Source organism: Chiloscyllium punctatum, chromosome 1 (genome assembly GCF_047496795.1).
Source record: "Chiloscyllium punctatum isolate Juve2018m chromosome 1, sChiPun1.3, whole genome shotgun sequence".
Taxonomy (NCBI): Eukaryota; Metazoa; Chordata; class Chondrichthyes; order Orectolobiformes; family Hemiscylliidae; genus Chiloscyllium; species Chiloscyllium punctatum.
The window spans coordinates 40981516-41007161 of NC_092739.1; the positions used below are offsets into that span (position 1 = coordinate 40981516).

Below are 25646 nucleotides of genomic sequence, written 5' to 3' on the forward strand. Positions count from 1 at the left end.
GAAACACAATTTGTTCAGAGAGAGTACGGATAGCAGAATAGTGAAGAGCTTATGCTCAAAACATTAACTCTGCTGATCCTCGGATGCTGCCTGACCTGCTGTGCTTTTCCAGCACCACGCTTTTTGACTCTGATCTCCAGCATTTGCAGTCCTCACTTTCCCCTAATGACTAACTATGTCTGACAGCAACAAGATGAAAAACAAAATTCTGACCAGCACACAGACAATAAAACAATCGACCTGGGTGACAGAGTTCAATGCTAAATGAAAAACAAATTGTAGAACTGTAGATGCTGGAAATTTGAGACAAAAAAATAAACTTCTAGAGAAGCTTAGCAGGTCTGGCAGCATCTGTGGAGTGAAAGTGGAAGTGTTTCGGGTTCGGTGAACAGTTCTGAAGAAGGGTTTACTCAGAAATTGAGTTTCTCCAACAATTTCTGTTTTTGTGAGTGACACTTTAGGGCCTGAAATTGTTGGACTTCATGTTGAGACCAGAAGGCTACAAAATGCCTGATCCGAAGATGAAGGGTTGTTCTTTCAGCTCGTGTTGAGCTTCAGTGGAGCAGTGCAGCAGGCAGAGGACAGAAATGTGAGCATGAGAGCAAGTTTGTGAAAGAAAATGGCAAGCACTTAAAGCTTGGCATTCTGCTTGTGGACTGAATGAACTGCCAATTGACCACCCACCCGGTCTGCGCTTGCCCCCTGATAGAGAGGACCTCATTGTGAGCTGTGAAACCAGCAAACACATTGTGAAGGCCTATGTACAAATAAATCACTACTTCTGCTGCAGGAGTAGTAATAGTTGAGCAGAAATTTAATGTAAATAAAATGGAAAGGATGAGTTTCAGAAACACACAGTATCTGAATAGAGGAATAGAATTTTGGAAGGCCTGTAGAAAAGCCCATAATATATCTCAGCCCATTAGTAGTTGTTACCATGGCTGAAGGGAGCGGGATAAAGAAACGACAGGACATGAAGGGAAGCTCCAAGCATAAGTCTGCAGGCAAAGGACGCAGTGACCCAGCACTTGACCGCTGTTTAAGAGCGACACAAGTGGTACGGGTGCTGTATCAGCTGGTTGCTAAGAGACTTAACACACTGTCACTGCATGCACGGTTTTACATATTAGAGTTAAGTTTGAGACTGCAGTGAAGGATTACGTTTTACTGGTTGTGCCAGCTCTAAGCTGACCCAGGGCCAGTGCAAATTATTCTACACATCATTTCCCAAGTAGCTGTGTGTGAGCAGCTACAGTTATGCTTTGGCATCTTTAATGGATGTGACGAATCAAGGTCATGATATTGATCACTCCTGCATGTCTTGTTTCATGCTGTGACATATGATTCCTAGAGTGGTCCTAAGGAACACTTTCTGCAGGGTTTTGTGGATTTTCCATTGAGTTATGGTGAACAATATTGACTTACCCCCTGGATATTATTTCTTGTAACTCAAGCCTGTTTACTTCTCACTATTTATTGTACATACATCTACTGCTTCTCGACCAATAGCTTTATTAATCCTGCTCTCCCTCTCTAACCTAAAATGTGGGCTATCCACAACTCTCTGCCATGTGAATTTAAAACCTCCTACACTGAGCCATACACCTCGTCCACAATGAGGAAGCTATCTCTTTGATTTAGCTTTCCTTGGTTACAGGGTTTCCCAAGTAACCCAAGAATATGAATTCTTCCTCCTGGGTCATACTTACAGCAAAACATTGGCTTTCGCAATGACACCTTCTGATCCAGTCCAGTATGTCTACTCTTTAAGTCACTTAAAATAAATGGATTACCATTCAGGTGTAAATAATGAGAAATAAATGTTTGTAAGAATAAACAAACTTTTCTCTATTAGTATCATTCCTTGTGCCATGGAATCATGTTTGTTTTGAGCAGTCGAAGCCATCAATCCCGTTGTGTCTGAACTGTCCCTCTGCTGCAGTGAGCAAAAACTAATTCCATTCTTCTTTTCTTTCACTTGTATTGTCCTCTGGTTAAAATATTGATGTACCCTTTTCTATCTCGTCTATTCTCTATGGCAAAGCATTCATGCTCCACTAAACGTCAGCATTCTTTACTTCAACTCTCCTGACACATCCTCTCTCTTGGTGGTTATTTTGAAACTGATTTTTATTATTGACTGTAAAGAGCAAGGAATGGTGGTGACAGATTCATTTTATTCAGACTTGTGTCAATTCCCACGTCTGGATGCAACTTTGGGCGCTGCCATCCCTGGTGAAGGTACAAGTATCTTTTTATTGTCATGCAAATGATTCGTTCTACCTTAGGCTACCTCGTTATGTTGTACAAAACTGTGTACTGCAGTCAAATTTGCAGATGGTACAAGAACAGTTTGCAAGAGGAATACAAGCAGTTCATAGGGATGTTGATCGGTTAAGTCAGTGGGCAAAAAGCTGGCCAACTGAGTATAACGTGGGAAAATGTCAAGTGTTCATTTTGGAAAGCACCGTGTAATATCTAAATGAAGAAATGCTGCAGGAAACTGGAATGCAAAGCAAAGGATTGAATTATGAGCTTAAGACAAATCATGTAAACATGCTAGGACTCTACTCATTCGAGTTTAGAAGAATGGGAGATTATCTCACTGAAACATACAGGATTGCTAAGGAACTTGACAGAGTAAATTCTGAGGGAGTATTTCCCCCGTCTGGGAGAGGCCAGGATCAGAGGGCATGGTCTCATAATTAAGGGGTGCTAATTTAAGACTGAGATGAGGAGGAATTTCTTCTATCAGAGGGCTAAGAGCCTTGCTACTGAGAGCAGTGAGGCATATTTAAGTCTGAGAGAGATTCTTGATCAGTCGGGAGGAGAAATGGTGGAATCAAAGGTTATGAGGAAATGCAGGACAGTCGATGTAAAGGATGTTAGATCAGCCATGATCCTATTGAATGGTGGAGCATACTCATGGACCTGGGTGATATGTTATCAAAAGTCAAGACACTTAATAAGATAAAAGCTCATAACTTTGAAAGTAGAATATTTCCATGGATGGTAGATTGACTGACAGAAGACGGAGAGGCCTATTCCTGTTCCTATTTCTCATGGTATTTATGGTCTGGGGTACTTTAGTATATGGCTGTCAAGGAGATAGAGTTACTTTCCTTTTGACAGTGTGGTCAATAGACAATAGACAATAGATGCAGGAGTAGGCCATTCTGCCTTCGAGCACTTTGTGCTCAGCTGTTGCCTTGCAAAATGCTGCCTTCTCCCTTCTGTAGATGCCATCATAGTTGATGCCTGCCTTTACCACTCATTCTATACAGACAGCTCCAGTCTTATGGACACACTGAGCGCCAACTAATCTAGCATCGAGCTTGGTCTCCTGTCTATTTAGGACATTTGTGTTGAGACATGGTATAGACTTCAGGACCCAGAGATTACCTAGACACATTACAGCCTGTAACTGAGTCTCCTGCTTTGTCATTTCACTGCTTGAATATCTGTTTTGTGTCAGTGACCAAGGTGGTACATAGTTTTATGTGATCTAATGAGGATATTTTCTAATTTCATCATTTATTCCACTCCCCTGACTATATATAGTTCAGCTTCCTATTGAATTTGTGATTGATCTCTGAAAATCTGTTTGTTTGACCAAGCCCTTCAGCCATTCTCCATTTAGTACTTGTTCTGGTAATCCTTGCTGCTCATCTATCACCCTGTGAAGTGCCTGAGCAGGGCTTATAAAAGTGCCACTTGTTTTGGTTGTGTCTTTTGTAGGTGAATGATCGCTCTTTCATTTTGGTGAGAACCAGAAAGCATTCAAAATATGATAGCTGTTGGAAGGGTTAGACCGTAATTTTCAATCAGCAGTGTAATTGCATTGTTAATTACTCCAATTTTAATGATCCTGTTTTCCGATCTGGATCTTTGTGCAATAAATTGTAGAAAATTGAGGTAAATGATATTGCTGCTCATAGGCTAGACAGTCAGCCCTCAGGGAATTAATTAACTGCAAATAATAGATTCCCTTACTGCGAAGTCCCACAGCTGCCCTTTTTGTGTAGTCCAGTGGATGTTGTCATATCTACCATCAGAAGCGTTTTACATGAAAATATAATAAGATCACATCTTTTGTCTCAGGGAGTATATTGCTATGAGTGACATCATTGATGTCAGCTTTAAAGACCTTTTTTGTTTTTAATCTTTGGTGATTCAATCAAGATTAGGCACTCAGCAGCCTTCTGGATTCAACACTGAGTTGAATTGTTTCATATCATTCTATCTCCTGGTTTGATTTTTGTCATGTGCCTATCTGCGTTTTGTTTTCTGTGCTTTTGCTCATGGTCAGAGCTGTTCATTATTCTGTCATTCACACTTACTCTGCACATACTTTGTTTCTATAATAGTATCATAGAAACCCTGCAGCATGGAAGCAGGCCATTCAGCCCATTGAATCCACACTGGCCCTCTGAAGAGCATTCCACCCAGAGCCAGCCCCACCACTGCCATCCTATCCCATTAGCCCTGCATTTCCCATGGCTCGTCCACCTCATCTTCACACCCCCACACGTTATGGGCAACTTAGCATGGCCAATCCACCTAACCTTCATGTCTTTGGACTGTTGGAGGAAGCCAGATTATGTGGAGAAAACCCACACAGACATGGGGAGAATGTACAAATTCCGCAAGGACAGTCACCCAATCACACAATCCTACAATATCCTACAATCATACTCCTTCTTTTGTATTTTATTCCAAGGCATCTTTATCATTCAATCTCTCATGCCATCCATACTATGTCAGATCTTTGATTTTTCTTCTTCCCCTCCAGAAAATCCCACCATTACCTTCCACTTTAATATCATTAAACCCATCACCATTCTTCAGTTCAAGAGTATAGCTGTATTTGACTCAAAATCTTGACTCAGTTTCTCGCTCCACAGATGCTGCCAGACCTGTTGGGTATTTCCAGCAGTGTTTTTGTTTTTATTTCAGATTCCCAGCATCCGCAGTGCATTTGCTTTTATTTTTAAAGAATAAGCTCTTTTTGGCCCGAGTAATGTAGTCTAATATTTAGGGCAAACATAGCTTGGTTAAGTTCAGGGGGAAACTAATGTGAAGTCTCCATAGCTTGCAGAATCTCTTAAATGCAAACTATCTTTTTACCATTGTTAGTATAATTCCACATGTTAGGATAAGGCATTTCAAAGTTGGTGAGACACTTGTTGGAGAAGGTTGCGTTTTAGAGTTGGAACCTTGCCACAGAAAACCAGCAGAGCCTCCAAGCCAATGCCATACTTTATACACCAGCAGCATCATGCTTAGAAACTTCCTGTTTGCTTTCAACCATGTAATCTCTTGCCTGTTTAATTGCCTATTTTAAAATCTTGGATCATAAAGCAATGCATATTGTAATGCTGCTGTCAGTACAAAACCAATGTAGCCTTCGACTCACTGTAAAACCATCACATGAAACATCAGAGAAACTGAATAAACTGTCTGTAGAATAGAGTTCCAAACATCTATCACCCTTTGTGTGTACAAATGCTTTCAAACATCTCTCCTGAATAGTCTGGCCCTAATTCTCAGATTATGCTTCCTAGTTCCAGAATCTCCATTGCTTGGTTTGTCATCTAAAGCATGATCCAAAAGGGACCCAAATGTCCTCCCCAAAGTAACACACAGGCCTATTGATCCTTAAATTGGTATTTCAGGCGGATGTTTCTCCCCTAGGAGTGAAGTGGTGGAGTGATTTGCAGATTGTTGAGCCAGTTGAATCACAATGTGACCACGTTTTCTGTGGCCAGTGGTTCTGGTGGGGACTTGAACTCGGAGACTGTGGTCCAGAGGCTGAGATGCTACCACAGAACATAATTTCCATAATCTAGCCTAATGGTGACTCTTTCCATAATAACCCATCTGGTTCATGAATCACCTTTTTCAGAAAGATACCTTCCATCCTTCCCTGGTCAGGTCTACATGTGACTCCAGACCCACAGAAATGTGGTCAATTCGTAACTGCCCTCCAAGCAATTAGCAATTATTGCTTGCCTGGCCAACATCATCCATGTCCCATGAGTGAATACAGAAAAAAAATACTAATGCACTATTGCACAAAAATTGGCCTGTTTTACCACATTAAAGATAACTTTTGAGATTTCTACTTAGTGTTGTGTTAGGTTCAATTGTTACTTTTTAACCTTTGGCCAACAGGGTTAGTAATGTTCACAATACACAATGACCTGCAATGTGGAATTCAAAGGCATTGTTTCAAAGTCAGCAGCAATTGATTATTTTTCTTTATCGGATCTGTCACAAAACTGGCAGTTGGTTAACTCTGATTTGTTTCAAAGCAATGAGACAACTTCTTTAAATAAGAAAAAAATTCCTGTTCTCCCTTTAGGCTGCCCCTTCTAATCCACACTGGTGACAAGCAGAACGGACTTTCATCACAAAACAAAATACATCTCTCAAGAGATTAATCCTATTGAATGAACTTCTCCGTTAAGTGTGTAAAGTGTCTTGCGCCACTTGGCCCCAGAGACTTGGCGGGGCATTAAGTTGGCTGTTTGCCTGTTGTCAGTTATCAGATTTACAATCCTGCAACTTTTCCCATTCCACATCGCCTCAGCTGCTGCTTTATACAGCTGCCTCCCTGTTCACAGCTGCTGCGCTTCCCCCCCCCAACCCACTCACTCACTCACACACACTCACTCAGTACAGTCTTTGGCCAGTGTGAGCTGGTATGCAGATCACCTTGTGGTGACCTTGTGGCCCCGGCAAGCACTGGGTACCTGCTTTCCCTACACAGCAGAGGGCAGGTGATTTTCCCATTCCTAACTGATGGATTTTAGGGAGAAGAGGCAGTGAGCAAGTAGTCTTCAACAGATGCAGAACTCTGTACAATAAATGCAAAGCAGCAGCTGCTGTGTATCATGGTGGATTCTCTCCTACTCGAATGAATTACATTTGTGTTCAAGGTGAGCAGAGGCTGTTACTTTTCCTTCTGAAAGATGCATTGCCTGTGATAACTGCTCCATTTGATATGGTACTTAACTGTAAAAATACAACAGTGCTATTTCAATTCAGAGTTGTCTGAAATCAAAACTGTTAAGGGCTTAATCAGCGGTGTATATCTGAGAGTTTTGGCTTTATTTTAGCACATTATTTTCCAGGACATTACCTGTTTCATTGCTAGATCATAGCAACTTTTGTTAACGCTCATGGAATGAGTGACCTTTCTTGGGAACTATGAGCTGGCAATTGAATCATTCACAAACAAAGAGGATGTTCACCCTCATCTCTGTCTACCTTCCGTGTAACAGTGTTGGGTTTTACTTCAGCTTGTTGCTGATATTCTCAGTAAAACTGCTTTAAATTGAAGAGGACACTGTGTGTTTCATGTTCAGTTTTATTTTGCCCCAGAAAATGAAACTTTTGAGTGTGTGGCATTATTAGAAGCAAAGGCATGAGAAGCATTTAAGATTGTGGGTAAAATGTGATTCACAGATGTTGAAAAGAAGGAAGGGCATAAAACAGTTATTAAAATCTTTGTGTTATACCAGGCTAAATAAGAAATGTCGCTCAATCACTATAATGTTTGTAAAACATGTGTTTTTCTAATTAATGCACAACATAACAGAGAATCAGAAACATTTTAGTTTTAGTAACTTATTCCTTCAAATCAGTTAATTCTATTATTCACAAATATAAATGCATATCATATTTGTTTGTAGTATCTTTGACTTCCTTCCTTCACTAGATTATGTATTCTTTTTCTCACAATGCCTATACCCTAGGGTTTTCACAAAAAGGGCATTGCATCAGAGCAATATTGAACAATACACAGTGCATTAGTAATAAGATTAAGGAGGAATTAATTACAATGAAATCGAAAAATTGACCTGTGCTTCCAATACAGATTGCTGACATGACAACTCGACATTAAACACAGCTGATGCCTTGTGATCCTGTTGTGTGGGTCATTGTGTCGATCCGAAACATAGTTATGCTAATAGAGTATCAGAAAGCAGATCAAATGAAATCTGGTAAAATGAACAAGGATCAAAAGGAAGCCTGAAGCTCATAAATACACTGAATTGTCAACTTGTTCTGGCCACCTTACCCTGTCTATCTGTTGAGTAATTGACAATACCACATAGGAAATACTGGGCTGAAAGTTAGGATTTTTTTTCACTAAGTGTCAGTTGTCAAGTTTCTTTTGGAGGGTGTTCCACCACGAGGCCTAGCAAGATTACTCACTGTGTCTTGCTATAGTCACCTCGTTAATGACCCTGTGGGTATAGAGTCCCTCCAGTCTGATTCCAACCCCGCTATTCCCAGAATGATTCATTATACACCAGATATTGTCAAAAGACTGGTGTCCCTAGTGCCTGCACCATCTTTTAAAAGGGCCACTGTGTGCCCGGACAAATGTTGGCAATCCAGCATTGCCTCTCATAATGGCACAGCAGAATCAAAGCCATACTGCTCACTTGGCTGACACTTCCTTACAGATGCAAGCCCATTCTTTCACTCTAGTTTGCTGTTTAACCAACAGGCCACATCTTTTACATGTTCCTAGCTATAGCTGCCATTCTGTCCCTAGTGCCCATAGGAGACCTGCAGTTTGGTATTGTCCAGCTGGGGGATCATGACACGCACAAAATTGATTGCACAATTCCAAACAGCCAGTACATTTACTTACAGTTAGCACAATCAACCAGAAACAAAGCACATAGAGGCTGCAGCTCCCCCAACAATGCAAGCTCAATGCTGGCCTGGTGATGAATGAATACTTAACATTCCATGATGGTTGGTTGCTCCCAGCTCTCATCTACTAGAACACTGAATCAATCAGGTCCTGGCTAGCTGGTAGTGCTAGATTTAGCTGAGCTCTTCACAGACAAGGTGAACTTAGTTCTCCCCAGTGTCCTCATCCCCCTCTTCCAGAAGGCTGCCCCCATTCCCCCAGCTCCTCAGCATCGAGCACGTTGCCTTAATGTGCAGAGCATAGTACGGGTCCAGCAGAGGCTGAGATCAGCAAGGGCTTGAAGGAAGCAAGGATTATGGGGAAAGGGTAAGAAATGTCAGGTCAGCCTTGTGCTATTGAATGGAAAAGCTGGCTCAAAGGGGCCAAATGGCCTACTTCTGTTCCTATATCTTTTGGTCTGCTCCATCACAACCCTGGTCGCAGCCACTTAGAACAACTTGGTGAAGGTATCAAAAAGGGAGGGCCTTCCATTAATGACATTGTCCAACTTTATCCTTCACGACGGGGTAAAGTTTCCTCTGGGTGAACTGTGGATAGCAAAGCAATGAAGCAAATTGAGCAGCTTTGTGATACTCTTACCGGGCGAAGCAATCCATTTTCTGGACACAGTACTTGCTGCTTTGCTGAAAACTGATCAGGTTCTTCCTATGGCCAAACCTTGTCTGTATCCCAAGTTTCATGCCATCTAATGGAGAAACATTACCCCTGTTTATCTTTAGCTGTTTGAGGTGAATATATCTTTGAATGCAGAAGTTAGTCAGCAAAGATTAGAGACTTTTAAAAGCTTTAAAGCTTCTTCTACCTGAATGAGTGACGGGAGAGCAGCTGTCCCTGTTTTAGTAGGCCTAACGTTTCCAGATTGCAATAGTAATACAAGAACAAGACATTCCCAACCCAAGAGATGCCAGGTGAATGGTGCTTATGTGCAAATCTTAGAAAATAGCAGGGTAATGTCTGCATGATAATGAAGACTGTGAGGAAGCATGGAGACAGGGCCAAACATTTACAGGCACCATCACATTTTATCCTGAATCAATCAGACTCTCCTCCCAGCTGAAAGAGTCCTTCGTTTTGTTTAGCACGGTTCTGTATCTATTGCTAGCTGACTGACAGGAAACATAATTGTGACATTTGCCAAACTTTTTTCTGACCTCCATTGTAATGGTTTCTCTCAAGTTCAGTCAAATGATAGTGGGAGCTGTGTGTCGTCATAAAGTGCTGACCAAGTATGTTTCATTTTGTTATGCCTCACTGGAGAAGCGTGCTGGAAATCAAACATCAGTAGTTCCAGAGTTATTATAACTGATCTTAAGTTGCATGCAGAATCCTTCCATTTACCTGTCTTTCTGACCCAGACTGACCAAACACACGGACCAGGTTTCTGTACTTAACAAAGGTGACTATTGATGATAAATAAATAGATTCTAACTATGGATAAACGATTATATACCATCAAAATGTAACCATACCAGTAAAAACTCTAACCCCCCCCCCCATAAACTCTCCCTCTGTGTGCACGTATAGACAGAGTGACACACTTAGATAGAAAAATAAAATGGGTGTTTATGCTTGGAGGAAAAGACTGGAATTCAATTCAGTAGACCCTGTCCATAGGGTTTGCTGAGATGATGCAGATATTTTCACTTGTTTGCAGAAGGCACAAGTTGACTGGTTCACAAGATCTTTGGCTTAGCAATTAAAAGTTGCTGCTTATAACAACCAGAAAGGGTTAATAAACTGGCTCTCTTTGGGCTTTTGATGGTTATTACTGCAGAGCGAAAACACCAACAACTCCAGTGGTTGGATGGTTTCTCTCCAGCTCACTCATCACTCCCCCTCCCCTGACTCGATTTGTCAATGACCTGGGAGCCAATCATATTGTTGTTGACAGGCAGAAGCCTTTCTGATTTGGTAGCAGGTCACTCATCCACAGATAACAACATATTACATCTTAACATGGCTCCAGATGTCTGCTTGTTGTGGATATTGACTGAGTTGATATGGAGAAAGTAAGGGGCATGGGGATGTATGGGGCATGGGTTGGCATTAAATTGGCATGGGAGTGTGAAAATGATTTGGAGACTAGGTGGGAAGACAACAGGATGTGAGGACTAAAGAGCCATATTTAACAAAATGGAAGTCTCCGAACTGTAGTGACCCTATATACAGTCCACACTGGCACTCATTAGCCCCCCATGTCTAATGCAGTGGGACACATCAACCACATTCCTTACCTAGGACCAGAGTAAAGATCCCACCATCAGGAGAGTTTCTCCCAAGGCAGATGAGGGAAACTAGGCAACATCCCGGAGAGAAAGTACCTTCACATTCTCCTCAACTCTGATTTTCCCTGAAATATTATGGATCACGTGGCCCACTGCAGTTCAAACAGAACTAACAAAATTATTGAAATGCTGTCAGACAGTAAGACAAATTGGTTGTGATAATATACAATGATACTGATGCTTCATGTTTTCTGGAGAAGTTTTTCCATTGCTTAACCCATTTGTGTCAAAGTTTAATGTGCACTTAATAGTTGTTAAACTCACAAATTTATATTTAATTTTGGAAAAAAAAGTAAATACCATTATTGAAACAGGAATTTGATGTGAATGTTCATCTTTTTTCAGAAATAACATGGAGAAATTTTATCCGCTAAATAGTAACCCAGTAAACGCATTGACATTAATGTATCAATACACAGTGACAAGTACTAATTCAATGATAGTTATACTATGATCCAAATCCAAACATTCTATCTGCTTAATTAACTGGTTTATAATTGATTCCTCCAGTTAAAGGCGAAAGTAGCTCTGGGATAGGTTACATGATTATTAAGCATTTATCCCAGTGTTCCATTGCCTGAGTGAAACAAAGCAGTGTATGTACTCACTAATGTTCACCAGCAGGATTATCTTGGATTGTGGCCATGTCCCAGAATTGGTGCCTCCTGATGTAGCTTGTTTGGAGGCCAATTTTTATTAATTGAGTAAGTATGCCTCCTAAGTGCTCCATTCAGAGAGCTGAAAAGATGTCAAGGCACTTTCAATACCTCACATATCAGGTGGTTACAAACTTTTGTGTTTATACCTCTGTTGATTTCAGTGTTAACATAAAGCACTTTGCCAAATCTCTTGATGAAAATTAGTTCAATGTATGTCATGTCATGTCATTTTCATCTGACCACTGAACAATGTGTAGGTATTCAATTGTCTTGATGGGTGGCATGATGACTCCGTGGTTAACACTGCTGTCTCACAGCACCAGAGAACTGGATTTGATTTCAGCCTTGGGCTGTGTGGAGTTTGCACATTCTCCCGTGTCTGCGTGGGTTTCCTCCAGGTGCTCCAGTTTCCTCCCACAGTTCAAAGATGTGTAGGTTATGTGAAATGGTCGTGTTAAATTCCCCATAGTGTTCAGGGATGTGTAGGTAGGTGCATTAGTTAGGGGAAGTGGAGAGTGATAAGGTAGGGGAGTTGGTCTGGGTGAGATACTCTTTAGAAGGTCAGTATGGATGTCTTGGGCCAAATGGCCTGTTTCTACACTGCAGGGATTCTATAAATTCAGAAGAATTGATGCACAGGAGAATACTGCCCTCAAGAATCTGGGAAATCAGTAGCTTTTGTTTAGCAAGTTGAATTTATCCAGTTGCACCTGAAAGCATTAGTTCTTAATCTTCCCAAAACACCATCTTCAGCCAACCCAGTTGTCAGGCTGACAATCAGCAAGATTTATTAGATTGTAAACTGAATGGTTATCAGGAACTGCTTTTGGTGAGTTCAACACTGATTTTGCAATTAACAAGTATTAATATATCATGTCAATTCATCTTGTGAGGGCCATATGCTGCTGTAAGTCTTATGATCCTGTGTTTTTCCATAGCTCCACCAGATGCAATAAATCTACAGTAACATCAATTTTAAAGTAGTCAATCACATGCCATACTTAATTGTTAAAGTATATGAATTTACTTATGAGCTCAGTTGCAGTAGAACATCTAGTCACTGCAGAAGGATTTAATTAACATTTGCAGTTATTAACCCTGCAGGCTCTTTTCTCCTTTAGCACTAAGTGATGAAATGTCCTTGCTATTTTTGTTGTCCTATCCATGCAGGGATATCGCCAAATTGTTTTTAGTGCGAAAATTCAAATTTTCACCTAATTTTGATTCATGAAAGGATTGCCACAGTGAACGAACTTGTTTTTTTTCTGGAAAATCATGTACAGAATATAATTACCAACTCCTTTTATGGGCAAAGGAGTTGGTTTGTTCAAGCTACCGCCCATCCTACCAACGATAACACACCAGCATCCTTTACAGTTCCATAAATGTGCTAATTGCCACCATCATCTGATACGAGAACCATCTCCTTGTGAGATTCTGACCTCTTGGTTTTAAAAAAAAGATATCGATAAAGCTTCTCTCCTCGCAGTTATCAGTATAAATGCAAGAATTCCAAACTTAATACAGCCGCAGCATTTTATAATTCTAGAAGAAAAAGGATGCTTGTTGGTGATAAGTTGACTTTACTTGGCTACCATTGAAAACCAAGACAGGCCCCTAAACCCCTTCATGTTCCATACATTCTAGTGATTAGCCAATTGAATTAAAGGGCACGTTCATTCACTTGTTGATAATAGACAATTCTCATCAAGTGTGTGCTTGTCAGACTCAAAACAATGGTCTTGGCTTGAATTGCCCAGGCACAAGGCTTGGGCATCTTTATTTTATTTGCAAAGTTCCAAAACAACGCAACAGCTTATAAAACAGTAATAACTGCTCCAAGAACTCTAGGAAACCTGCTTCAACACTTAAAAAAAACTCAAAAGAAGCAGCTGTTAGAGCACAATTTTCTCCTGTTCTCCATCTTGGTATGTAGAGAACAGGCTCCTGCACCTGAATGTAAGTTGTGTCTAACAATCTTAAATGAGCCACATTACGAGCTCAGCTGATGATCTAACAATGTTTGCTAATGTCGCTGTTCGTACATTTGGGATTGTTTGGCAGGTTCTGCCCAATTGAGTAATCACTTCGAACAGGAGACCATTGTTTTGGGTCTGACAAGCACACGGTTGATGAGGACTGCCTATTATCAACAAGTGAATGAATGTGCCCTTTAATTCAGTCAGCTAATCACTAGAATGTATGGCCTACATACTTGGCATTACATTGGCACTGACATTCAAAGGCGAGGTTGTTCAGTTGTACATAAACAAAATTTGAATGCGAGGTCAGGAAGCTATTTCAAGCTGCTACCATGCAATGGCTACACATGTGTTCACTAACAGGATGCTGCCATCAGTGGAAAAAGATGTTCTGCTTATCGCATTGTTGAACAATGTAAGAATTTCAGTGCTAGTGCGAAGGAGGGAAGAATTGGGAGAGGTATCCCATGTTCTGATTATCCAGCAGACTAAGTTGTGGTGAAGATCTAAACACAGTCTCCATGTCTCAAAGTGTAGAAAGTTACTAAAAAAAAAGTGGGCACTAAATCAAAAATAACATTTGTCTCAAAAATGATTGTGCTACAAAGCAATTGTTTTCATTTTAAAGAGCTGAGGAGAGTTTTGTTCAGGATTGCGCGTTTAGTTTGTCATTAGACTGACTGACTTGTTTCAGCTGCTTGGTTACTTTGAGAAAAACAAAGCGATGATATTGTCTGCGGATGTGAAATCATTGCAGAAATAACAGTGGTTGGTTTTTGGCATTGTTATCAGTCTTTCTATGTGTACTTTTAAGCCACAAATTTGCTGGGATTGCAGTACATTTACGCGCAACTGCACAGTAAGGATTAAAACATTAGCCATATTTAGATGTTCAGTTTGATATGAACTGTCCTGAATCCATTAAATTCACAGCTATTTCCATGCCATTAAAGCAAATAGCACTGGCAAAAATGTAGCTTAGTTCTTATACATTAATGTATAGTGAACTTATGCTTATCATCAATAATTATATTGCAGAAGAAAAACATTTTTGTCACCAGGACTACAAATTCACAAACATTTGATGTTACAGTCTCACATATAATGAAGGATTCCTTTTGGAATGATACTGTCCATCCTTTCAATGCAAGATCTCCTGATTTCTGATCAAATGAATAGATTTCTTCTCAGTTACCAGAAAATGTGGTTAGTTACTTTCAGAACTCTGCATGGCTATTAGCTGGCTTCAACTTATTGTCAAGAGAACAATTCTAGAGTTTTGTCTCGTTCTATCTGACTGAATCACAAAACAAAGAAAGGATTTGCAGTGATGTAGCACCTGAGATATAAGGATGATGCCAGAGGACTGGAGAATTGCAAATTTTATGCCCTTGCACAGAAAAGATTGTAGGGGAGGGAGTCTTTTCAGAGGGGATTATTTAGTCCAAAATTAACAGTTGCTTGGCCAAACTTGGATGAATTAAAGGATTTGGAGGACTTATTAAAAAAACAAATAATGTTTGAGAAAATTTGATTTGTTTTCCCATGAGGAAACAGTGGATTTTGTTTTGCTTTCTACTTTTGAAGGGATGTGAGTGTTTTTGACAATACCAGGATTTGTTGTCCTTTTCTAATTTTCATTGAATTGAATTGAGTTGCTTAACTTCAGAGAGCAGTTATGCAGTTAAGAGTCAGCCATATTCCTGTGGGCTCTAGTGTCACATATAGGATAAACACTCTAAGGATGGTGGATTTTGTTCCCTAATGGGCATGAGGTTTTTATAACAAGCCAATAAAGGTTGTCATGGTCACCATCTGAGATTAGCTTTATAATGCAGGTTTATTAATTGATTTTAAACTTGGTTAGCTGCATGTCCCCAAAGCATTTGTCTTTTGGATTGCTAGGTCAGTGACATTGGTCAGAAGTCACATGACACCAGCTTACAGTCCAACAGGTTTATTTAAAATTACAAGCTTCAGAATCACTGATGTTGGTGTGGATGCTGAAATAGGGTCATTTTTTGGCTTGGCTTGCCCACTTTGGAAGGGGATGGGCTGGGGAGGTGTTGCTGGCTGGCCATGGAATGCTGATGCAGTGTCTAAAAGGCCTGTCTCTGTGTGGACTCTGTGCCAGTTATGATGAGGAATGTAAGGCCGTCTAGTCCTCACTCTCCCTCTCTCACCGCTGTTACACACTGCTGTGTCACTGCCCTTTCACCCACACCCCATGATGCCTCATGCCCCCAAGTCAAACTATGTGCACACCTCAGCCCCATGCTGCCCTGGATCTTCCATGTGCATTCACCCATTATGAACTATATGGAATATTATCTTTCATAATAGACTCTAGTACTATCCCCTTAGTTGATGTTGGGCTAATTGGCCTGCAAATCTTTGCTCGTTCTCTCCATCCTTTTGTTTTTAAATAGTGGAATTATACTCAATTTGTACAAACTGCTACAGAAGCTGTAGTGTTTTGGAAGACAACCACTAATGCATCTAATTTCTGACCGGCAATTCCATTGAGGGTTCCTTCAGAAATGTGGAGCCATACTTACACTCTGACGGACAGGGCCCTTGTCATGCAGAATGCAAACCACACTGCCTTCTCACAACATTGAGTTGTTCTCTCCTGTGGGTTAAAGGTCCAACATCACAGGCAGCCAATGGGACAGCTCCCATGGAACAGTAAGTACCCAGGTTAAGTATGAGGATAGGGTGCCAGGCAGGTAAGGTGCAGTGTAGGTCAGGATAAGGTGACAGGACATGTTGGCAAGAGTGCTAGATAGGTGATGGAGTGCTCCCAGTAGATCAGGGTAGGCAGGAAGTATCTGGTCCATTTGGGAGTCTGACTCCAGATGGGGAAAGGGGGTGGGGGGGGCGGGATTTGGTGCCTGCAGTGACAGAGGTCAGGCCAAGCAGCAGGTGAAGGGGCTTCAGATCTCTGGGCAAGGGAAGGAGCTTCCGGTCCAATGTCATGGGAACAGGGTTCAGGTCCAATGATGGTGTGTAAAGAAGCTGGTGAGATTTTACAGGTGCTGCAGGGGTTGCTGGAGGAGAGGAGCTGACTCCAACATTGGCAAAAGGGGATATCGGGTCCCAGAGAGACAGAGTGGGTGAATCAGCTGCAGGAGTGAAAGGGACATGTTAGGTCTGAGATGTAGGGGAGTGTTATTGAGTCCTGGGGTGGGGGTAGGGTATGAAGTTAGATCAGGATCCCCGGGTGTTAAGTATCTAAGGGAGGTGTAGAGTGGAGTGTATGACATATGGTGGTTAGTCCGATAGCTGCTCAGGATTAGACCAGTATCTAATGTTTCCTTGGTAACTATTTATGTAACTGCAAGGAAACCATCTGAACTCTAATTTAAATAGATACTTCTGGAAGGTTCCAGCAATAGGGGAATTGCCCAGTGGGACCTAAAGAAGAGATACACCCGGAATGTTGACTTTCCATCTCCTGCTGCCGCCTGGCTTGCTGTGTTCTCCCAGCCTCCTGCCTGTCTATAGTGGGACCTTCAGCCTTCGGTGCTTATGCTTCAGTGATGACCAGTTAAAATAAAACAAGCATCATAAAGGTTTCATTCTGGGCTCTGACTTGTCCAATCGTCACATTTAGCTCTGACTCGTCCAATCGTAATAAACAGAGAAATGGAATCCGAAAACAAGGAAATTGTGGTGTACCGTTATAAAATACTGGAATTGGTTTCAACTGGAATACTGTTTGTGCCCAATTGAGAGACTGTTCCTTTTGGAGGGATTTGAAAGCTTAGAGAAGGGTGTGCTGATGAGATTTGTGAAAAAGGTTTCAGAAATGGAGAACTTCATTAATGTGGACAGATGGGAGAAATTGAGAGTGTTTCTCCTTTGAAGAGGAAAGTTTGAGAGGAAATTTTGATTTTGGTGAATTTGGGATCTGGACAAGGAAATAGAGGGAAACTTTTCATGGGTGGAAGGGTCATGTCCTGGAGAACACCAATTTCAGGTGAATGACAAACAAACCAAAGGTGGCATGGAGAAAACATTGAACTGAACAGTGGTTGGGATCTGGAATGCACTGCCTGAGAGGCAGAGTCAATCCTGGCTTTCAAATAGGAATAGGACAATTATCCAAATGGAAAAGACTTACAGGGCAGTAAAAACAAATCCCGGGAGTGGGACATGCTCAGAGTGAGCTGCAGAGTCTCCTTCAGAGTTGGCAGCATTCTATAATTACATCCTCAGCTCTTCAGATCCAAATAATTAGTTTCAAGGCAATTAAGCAAACATATCTGCAGCCAATTTGTACACAGCAAAGTCCTGGAAGTAGAAATTGGAAGGAGGGAATAATCTGTCTGCTTCTGCCTGAAAAAGAATGTTGGGGGAATGCAGGGAGAAAAATGCTTGGAGGTTTAAGGGCTAAGTAGCCTGATCCACTTCCCATGTTCCTGTGACTAGTGACACCCGGAATAGGCAGCCAGGGTTTCGGTTTAAAGTTCCCGCTGAAAGACGCAACCTCCACCAATTCAGCGTTCCTCACTATAGCAACAACTTTCAGTCTACATTGCATGCTGAATTCCATACTAGACCTGGAACCCAGAAACAAAAACAGAGGTTGCTGGAAAAGCTCAGCAGGTCTGGCAGCATCTGTAAAGAAAAACCCGAGTTAATGTTTCGGGTCCAGCAGACCATCCCCAGAACTGATGACAGCTCGGAAAATGTCGGTTTATATACAAAATATACCACTGGGGGAAGGGGGTGAGATATAAATGATAAAACCCAAAGAGAGGGAAGAACAGTTGGACGGGAGTGGATAACAATCCAGCTGGGAGGGTAAATAGCTCTTATTAGAGACTGTTAGTGGCTAACAATAGGTAATGTGTAATAGCAGATTACGTGTTAACATGACCTGGTGTGTGGGGTTGGAGGCTAGGACATGGGAGAGCCCTAAAGTTAGTGAACTTGATTTGACTCCAGGGGGCTGCAGTGTTCCCAAGTGGAAAATGACATGTTGTTCTTCCAGCTTGTGCTGAGCTTCACTGGAGCACTGCAGCAAGCCTGAGAGAGAGCTGTTGGCCAGCAAACAGGGTGGTGGCAGGCAACTGGAAGTTCAGTGTCTTTTTTGCGGGCAGAACATAGATGTTCTGTGAAGTGATCACCCAGTCTACGCTTCATTTCCTCCATGTAGGGGAGACCACATTGTGAGCAGTGAATGCAGAAGACTCGACTGTGTGAAGTGCAGGTAAAGTGCTGCTTCACCTGGAAGGTATGTTTGGGCCCTTGGATACTGAGGAGGTAAATGGGCAGGTGTTACACCTTTGGAGGTCACAGGGGAAGGTGTTGTTGGGGTGGGAGGTGTTGGGAGTGAAGGAAGAGTAGACCAGGGTGTCCCAGAGGAACGGGTCCCTGCGGAAGGCGGATGACGAAGGGGAGTTATGTGTCTGGTGATGGCATCTTGCTGGAAATGGTGGAGATGACAGCTGATGATCTTCTGGAATCCAGAACCTTCTGAATTCTGTAGGATGAGTGCTAATAACTGAGCAAATTTGGCCCGCCTATTAATTCCAAACTACGGTTAAGATGTATATGCAATCGCCCTATTGCATCAAAACAGAATCTGCAGCAGCTTCAGCAGTACTACCTGCCAGCTTTAAAAATAATGCAAGCTATTTCACAAAATCACTGATACTGCGTAGATAATATTCTTTCCTGATTACAGTTGAAAACAGTTTTCCAGAGGACATGCAGCAGCTTGCTACTTGCTTGGTTATCTAATGCCTGCGTGCTAATCAGGGATAGAATGTCAGTGTCCTTTACTAGGTCAAACTTGTTTACACTGTAACAGGACAGAATTTCAGATTTGATGAATGATGTGATAAGCCTGCAAAACATAGAGCCCGAGCATAGGTATGTCCAAGAACTGGGTCATAGTGGGAACTGAGGGAGTTAGCAAAGAAAAGCAATCAGTACTGTAGTGTCGCAGTCCCATTGGCATATGCATTAGAGTACTTAGTATCACAGATTTGTGTACTTAGTGTAAGGTGTTTTATAAGTTGGTTGCACATGCAAGGGACACACATAGCAGAGCAGCGATTTTATTTTACTCATGTGGTTCATGTTATTTTGCTGTTTGGGGCAGTGCATGGGCAGTTGATCAGCAGCAAATGTTAGTGGACCTTTTCTTGTTGGATTCATGCTTTGCTGCAGCAAGTGCTGAGGCCTTGACTCCAGTCTTGGGGAAATGAGAAAGTCGGTTCAGCAGATAACGACGGCAGGGAAATAGTGTAAAATATTCCCAGGAGGATTGGCAGAAGCACAGTTAATCTGAAAACAGATGCTCGAAACCGAGGGAGGAAGCCAACCGTATTGAAATTAAAAGTCACTCATAAGTCTGCTGGGTTTACGCTGTATAACTAGCTTTTATCAAAATTTATCCAGTGTCATTAATTATGAAACCGTACCTTACTGTTAGTGCATTACACCACATTACTGCAGTAGCATGTAAATGGCAGTGATGTGTTAGCACCTTACAATCCACTTAGGGATGCTAAGAGCTCCCCCTGCTGGTAATAGATGTCCAGGCACCACAGCCAATTCAGTGAATGTTCTCATGTTGGTGAAGTCAATGGCAATGTTGTTATTCTACACGGCTAAATGTGAATGGAAATCAATGGGTTTCCAGCTTCATTAGAAAGTAATCAAGAGCTGTTCTTGTTCGAGAGGAGGGCAGCTAAATGCTACTAAACGGTGTATGCCAGTGTATGCTGTGCCAGTGTAACACTGGCTTTTTAAAAAAAAATCATCATGGGATGTGGCCATCACTGGACCAGTATGTGATGCCCACCCCTTGAATTGAGTGGCTTACTCAGTCATTTCAGAGAGTTGTAGGCCTGGAGAGACATATAAGCCAAATCAAAGAGTGTGGGGCTGAAAAAGCACAGCAGGTCAGGCAGAATCTGAGGGGAAGGTGAATCGACGTTTCAGGCATAAGCACTGCAGCAGGAATGATGAAGGGCTTATGCCCAAAATGTCAATTCTCCGGCTCCTCGGATGCTGCCTGACCGACTGTGTTTTTCCAGCACCACACTCTTCGACTCTGATCTCCAGTATCTGCAGTCCTCACTCTCTCCTCACGTACAAGCCTGACCAGGTAAGAATGGTACATTTTCTTTCCCATGAAGATGCCAAAGCATGGCAGCATTCCCAAGAGTAGACATTTTTTTAAAAATCCAGATCTATTAACTGATTCAATGTCATTACATTCAATGTATTACAGAAGAATGTAGAGACTATGCCACATTTTTTACAAAACAAAAATGTCGGTGTTTCTTTCACAAAACTATCTTTATCAAAATTTGAAAACAAATCCATGTATTTATTTAGTTGGTGATATCAAAAAACTTCTGGCATCATGTTTTACTGTGACATTATAGACATCAAATTTTAACTTAACTTGTTTTCAAGACAAGGTGAAATGATCGTTATGATGAGTGAATATTCTGCAGCAAGCTGTATCTAGAAGGAGAAGGGCAGTCTGTATAGGGGAAGACCATCGCTTCCATGTTTTCTCCAACTTACGAATTATCCTCAACCGTACACACATTACTTTTCTTCCATGCCACTGTGTCAAAATCCATAAACCTCTTTAAACGTTCAGCCCAAGGACATCAAGGGTTAGGATGAGAAACTGCCACCATCTGAAGACAATATGAAGTGGCTACAGATCCTCCCAGCGAGATCTTGTGTTGTAGTAGTCAGTTTCTCTGTCTCTAAGCCAAAAGTGTCCAATTGAGGACTTAAGTACCTAGGAAAGTGTACAGTCAGTTCTGCTATACTGCAGTTGTTCCATTCTCGTGCAAGCCCATGTTATAAGAAAATTGTGTGATAGTAGCACCATTTAAACTAATGGGGCCAGAATCACATTACAACAATAAATGCTTTAAAAATTCATGCTTTAGCAACTATGTCCCCAATTTGTCAATTGTGTTGTAGTGAATTTGCATTAACAAAACATGCATTATAGCAGAACAACCTGTAGTCCTAATGTGACCAAACAGGCTGAGTGTCAATCTGCAAAGACTGTCAATGGCAGATGGTAGGAGCTGGAGAGATTTCTGGTCAGACAAATGATTCAAAAGAATGTTCATAGCTCTAGACTATAATGTGCATGTTTAAACAAAAAAGTGCACATTGCCTCAGCAACTCAAATGCCCTGAGTGAACTGTATCACAACATCACCACAGACACCCCCCCCCTCCTTTCAGTTTTGTCAGAAGGGCCTTCTCCAAGTCACCACAGTGCGAGTCACAATGCATCAGCTGTGAAGATTACCAGTGGCCCTTTCAATCCTGTACATTCAGTTGTGATGATTCTGAATCATCATTCCACTGCCAGTCCTAATTATTCAGTAATCCCAGAGGTCTAATTGGATAGCGTTTGGCAAGTCTAACCAGAAGGCCTGCTATTCAGGTGTTTGAGTCCCCCACCTAGAATTCATTCTGCCATTTAAACAGAACATTCAGGTTTTGCCCATTTTGTTTGTCTCTGCAAAGTTACTACAAAAGAACTTCATCATCACCAGCCGGGGGGAATTCAGTGTGGCGGTCAGCAATCTTACCTTCTCATATATTGTCCCAATAAACATACTGAAATCAGTTAAAATAAAAAAAAACTCAAGAAACACATAGATTCATCTGTAAATTCAAAATCATGTGTTGTTCTGTCTTGAATACATTTTGGGCATTGCAAGTATGTGAAGTGTTGCCAGATGTCACTGTCTGTATAAACAGATGGTGGAAGCAGTCCCATCCTCTCCACCTGTTTTTCAGAGGGAATGGTCGTTAAGTACGAAGACGGATAAGAGAATCCCTTCTACACTTTGTTGTGCATCTGAGCCTCCTGTGCACTCTCAAGCTCACACAAGTCTCAATAGGGAAGTGATTGGACCTCTGTATGATGAAGGGTCCCTTTCAGTACTGGTGAGGTCACACAGGCTGCGTGTGCAATTCCAGGCTAAAATCGACAGTCTCATTTTTCAAGTATATTGGAACTGAATGCATGAGAGCTTGACATATGGCTGAACTCTGCAAAGGTTTCATATTTGCATGGATGATTTGAAATACCACAGTTTCCTATTGGCTATCACTGGCTTTATTTCAACACTATCAAATGTTACAGTCAGCTGTTTAATCCTTCAATGACTGCTACGGGCTGTCACCAAGATCCACTGGGCAGTGTTTACTGTTAACATGAAGCTTCAAAACAAATTTCAATGCACACTGTTTATCCCTTAGCGTCATCATTTCAAGAATATGATGTGCCCATTCTGAAATTATTTCATTACTGGCTGTTCCTTCTGCTTGAGTGTTGTCCGATTACATGAGTTATGGGGAATCGTGCAAAGCTCAGGATTTTCCACCACTGGAATGAACTATTGGAGCGTCAAGAGGCTGAATGGTGACCTTATAGAGGTTCATTAAATCATGAGGGGCATGGATAAGGTAAACAAACAGGGTCTTTTTTCCCATTTTGGGGGAGTCCAGAACTAGAGGTTTGGGTGAGAAGGGAAAGATATAAAAGAGACCTAAGGGGCAACGTTTTCACGCAGAGGGTGGTACGTGTATGGAATGAGCTGCCAGAGGAAGTGGTGGAGGCTGGTACAATTGCAACATTTAAAAGGCATTTGGATGGGTATATGAATAGGAAGGATTTGGAGGGATATGGGCTGGGTGCTGGCAGGTGGGACTAGATTGGGTTGGGATATCTGGTCGGCGTGGATGAGTTGGGTGGAAGGGTCTGTTTCCATGCTGTACATCTCTATGACTCGACTTGGCAATCAGGAGTATGAGGCTTTCATTCTCACCAAAGTTTTCCAAATCATTACTCTCTTGGAAAATTTGACATTCCATGGAAATAGCATAACCTCTGATGCCATTCCCAATGTTAGAGTGGGTGGACAGTGGGAGCTCCTGGCAGTATTGCTAATGTAGAAACTGCAGCTCACAGACATGGTAGCTGAGCATTAATTGAATCATTAACCAAAATGTCTCTTTCATAGATATAGGGACCTGGAGCTCCCTTTTGAGTTTGTCCCCAGAGAGACACAAGGAAAGTCAGTGGTTAGTACAGCTGCCTCACAGCACTGGGGACCCACATTTGATTCCACACTTGGGTGACTGTCTGTGTGGGGATTGCACGTTTCTCCTGTGGCTGCATGGGTTTTCTCTGGGTGTTCCAGTTTCCTCCCACAGTCCAATGATGTGCAGGTTAGGTGGATTGGCCATGTTAAATTGCCCGTAGTGTCTAGGGATGTGCAGGCTAAGCGAATTAGCCATGGGAAATGCAGGGTTACAGGGATAGGGTGGAGGAACGGGTCTGGTTGAGATGCCCTTCAGAGGGTTGGTGTCAACTTGATGGGCTGAATGGGCTGCTGCCATGCTGTAGGGATTCTATTATTCTTCTATGATCTAGACTTAAAGAAACAGCATGGCTTAAAAGATAGGGTGAAATTTTGGACCCAAGTTTAATGCCACAAGTAACTATAAGCTTCTTAATCCTATCCATCTATTGAAGCTTTTGCTTTCTTAATATTCCAGATTATCAGGAAACTAAACCATGGTCCAGATAGTCCAATGACCAGGAGATCATTCGAGATGCACATTGTGGAATCACAGGTGCAGTGCACTCGGTGAGAATTGATTGAGAAATGGAAGATTCTGATGGGCAATGACCCCTGTTTCTGGAACCTTCCAAAAGAATCCATTAATGGCAAATAATTCAGGTGGATTCACTTCACTTTAGCCCAAAGATACCCAGGAAAGTTTTGACAATTTAAAGTCCACTCTAACTCCTGGATAACTGTCTAGCTGACCCTTCAACCCACTAGCAATCCCATCCCCAGCCCCCACCATACAAATGCACACCCTGATCGCTGTTACATCTTCTGACCAGACACAGTAAACTCAACATAACACACACGCACACACACACACACACACACACACACACACACACACACACACTACTCCCCTAGCAGACTGAAAGCCCAGAGACCCAAAACCATCACCATTTCTCCAACATCTGCCCCATGACTTACCCTAAGCACTTGGTCACTTACCTGGCACCCTACCTATCTGGCACGCTACCCACCAGGCACCATAACTCTTAAACCAACTATCACCCTAACTCCAGACTTACTGCACATAGCTACCCTTTCACAGGAACTGTCAAAGTATTTGGCTTGCTGCTGGATATTTAGATCTTACAACCAGCAACTGACTAAGGGGGCAGTGATTTGGCATCCCCTCAGATTATCTTGCATTACGAGGGATATTTTTGTTTTCTGGTTTTTTGCTCCACATTTCTGGAAGACCTGGGATTGAAATTTCCAGCAGGCGAAACTGAGCTCAGTCCGAACAGGAAAGTAGTGGGAACAGAGCTGCATTTTGAGGAGATTGACACTCCTCAGGATATCTGGCCTCATATGCAGTTCTTGCAGTTTTTTCAAGCATATGCTCAAATGATCTTTGTGACTTGCACAGTATTTTTGTATTTTGTAAAATGTATTTTCATGGAATGTAGCATATGTCACTTTAAAAATTTGAAAGGTTTATCCTGATAGCTGATTACAAAAGACGGTTGTGATTTATCTGAATAATAATTAAATTAATTAGACTTTAAACTTTAAAGAGCTCAAAGAAATGTAAAGTAGGCAAGTAATGCCCATTTAAAAATTACCTGTCTCCTCACGAGATCAAGAGGATACTTTTTCATATGTTAGACAAAGGGTGTTTAACACAAACTCAGCACATTTTGACATGAAGCATCTTGAATGTGCTCAACAAGTTGTTCCCAGGTCTTTGATTTTTTTGGATGGTTTGGTAAAATCTTGAGATGAGATATCTTTGTTGATGCTCTTTATAGTATTGCTGCTTTAAAACAAAACGCTTGCAGAGAGACAGTTGTTTGGGAAGCCAGAACAGACCCTGTGGTAGCTCGAAATTATGAAAGC

The 25646-nt window shown here is 41.7% G+C and overlaps 1 protein-coding gene across 7 annotated transcripts in view; it reads left to right on the plus strand.

Annotated features, from left to right (window-relative positions):
• The window catches only part of arhgap24 (Rho GTPase activating protein 24), a 466730-nt gene that overhangs the window by 313708 nt on the left and 127376 nt on the right, over positions 1-25646 (plus strand). The window contains exon 1 of one of the 7 annotated variants that reach the window (XM_072595556.1): positions 6701-6941. The exons of 5 other annotated variants lie outside the window; for them this stretch is intronic. In XM_072595556.1, the coding sequence (XP_072451657.1) occupies positions 6920-6941 (22 nt within the window). In that variant the 5' untranslated portion in view covers positions 6701-6919. Of the gene's footprint in view, positions 1-6700; positions 6942-18857; positions 18879-25646 lie in introns of those variants that run through there. One more of the 7 variants, XM_072595689.1, reaches the window with a different exon arrangement.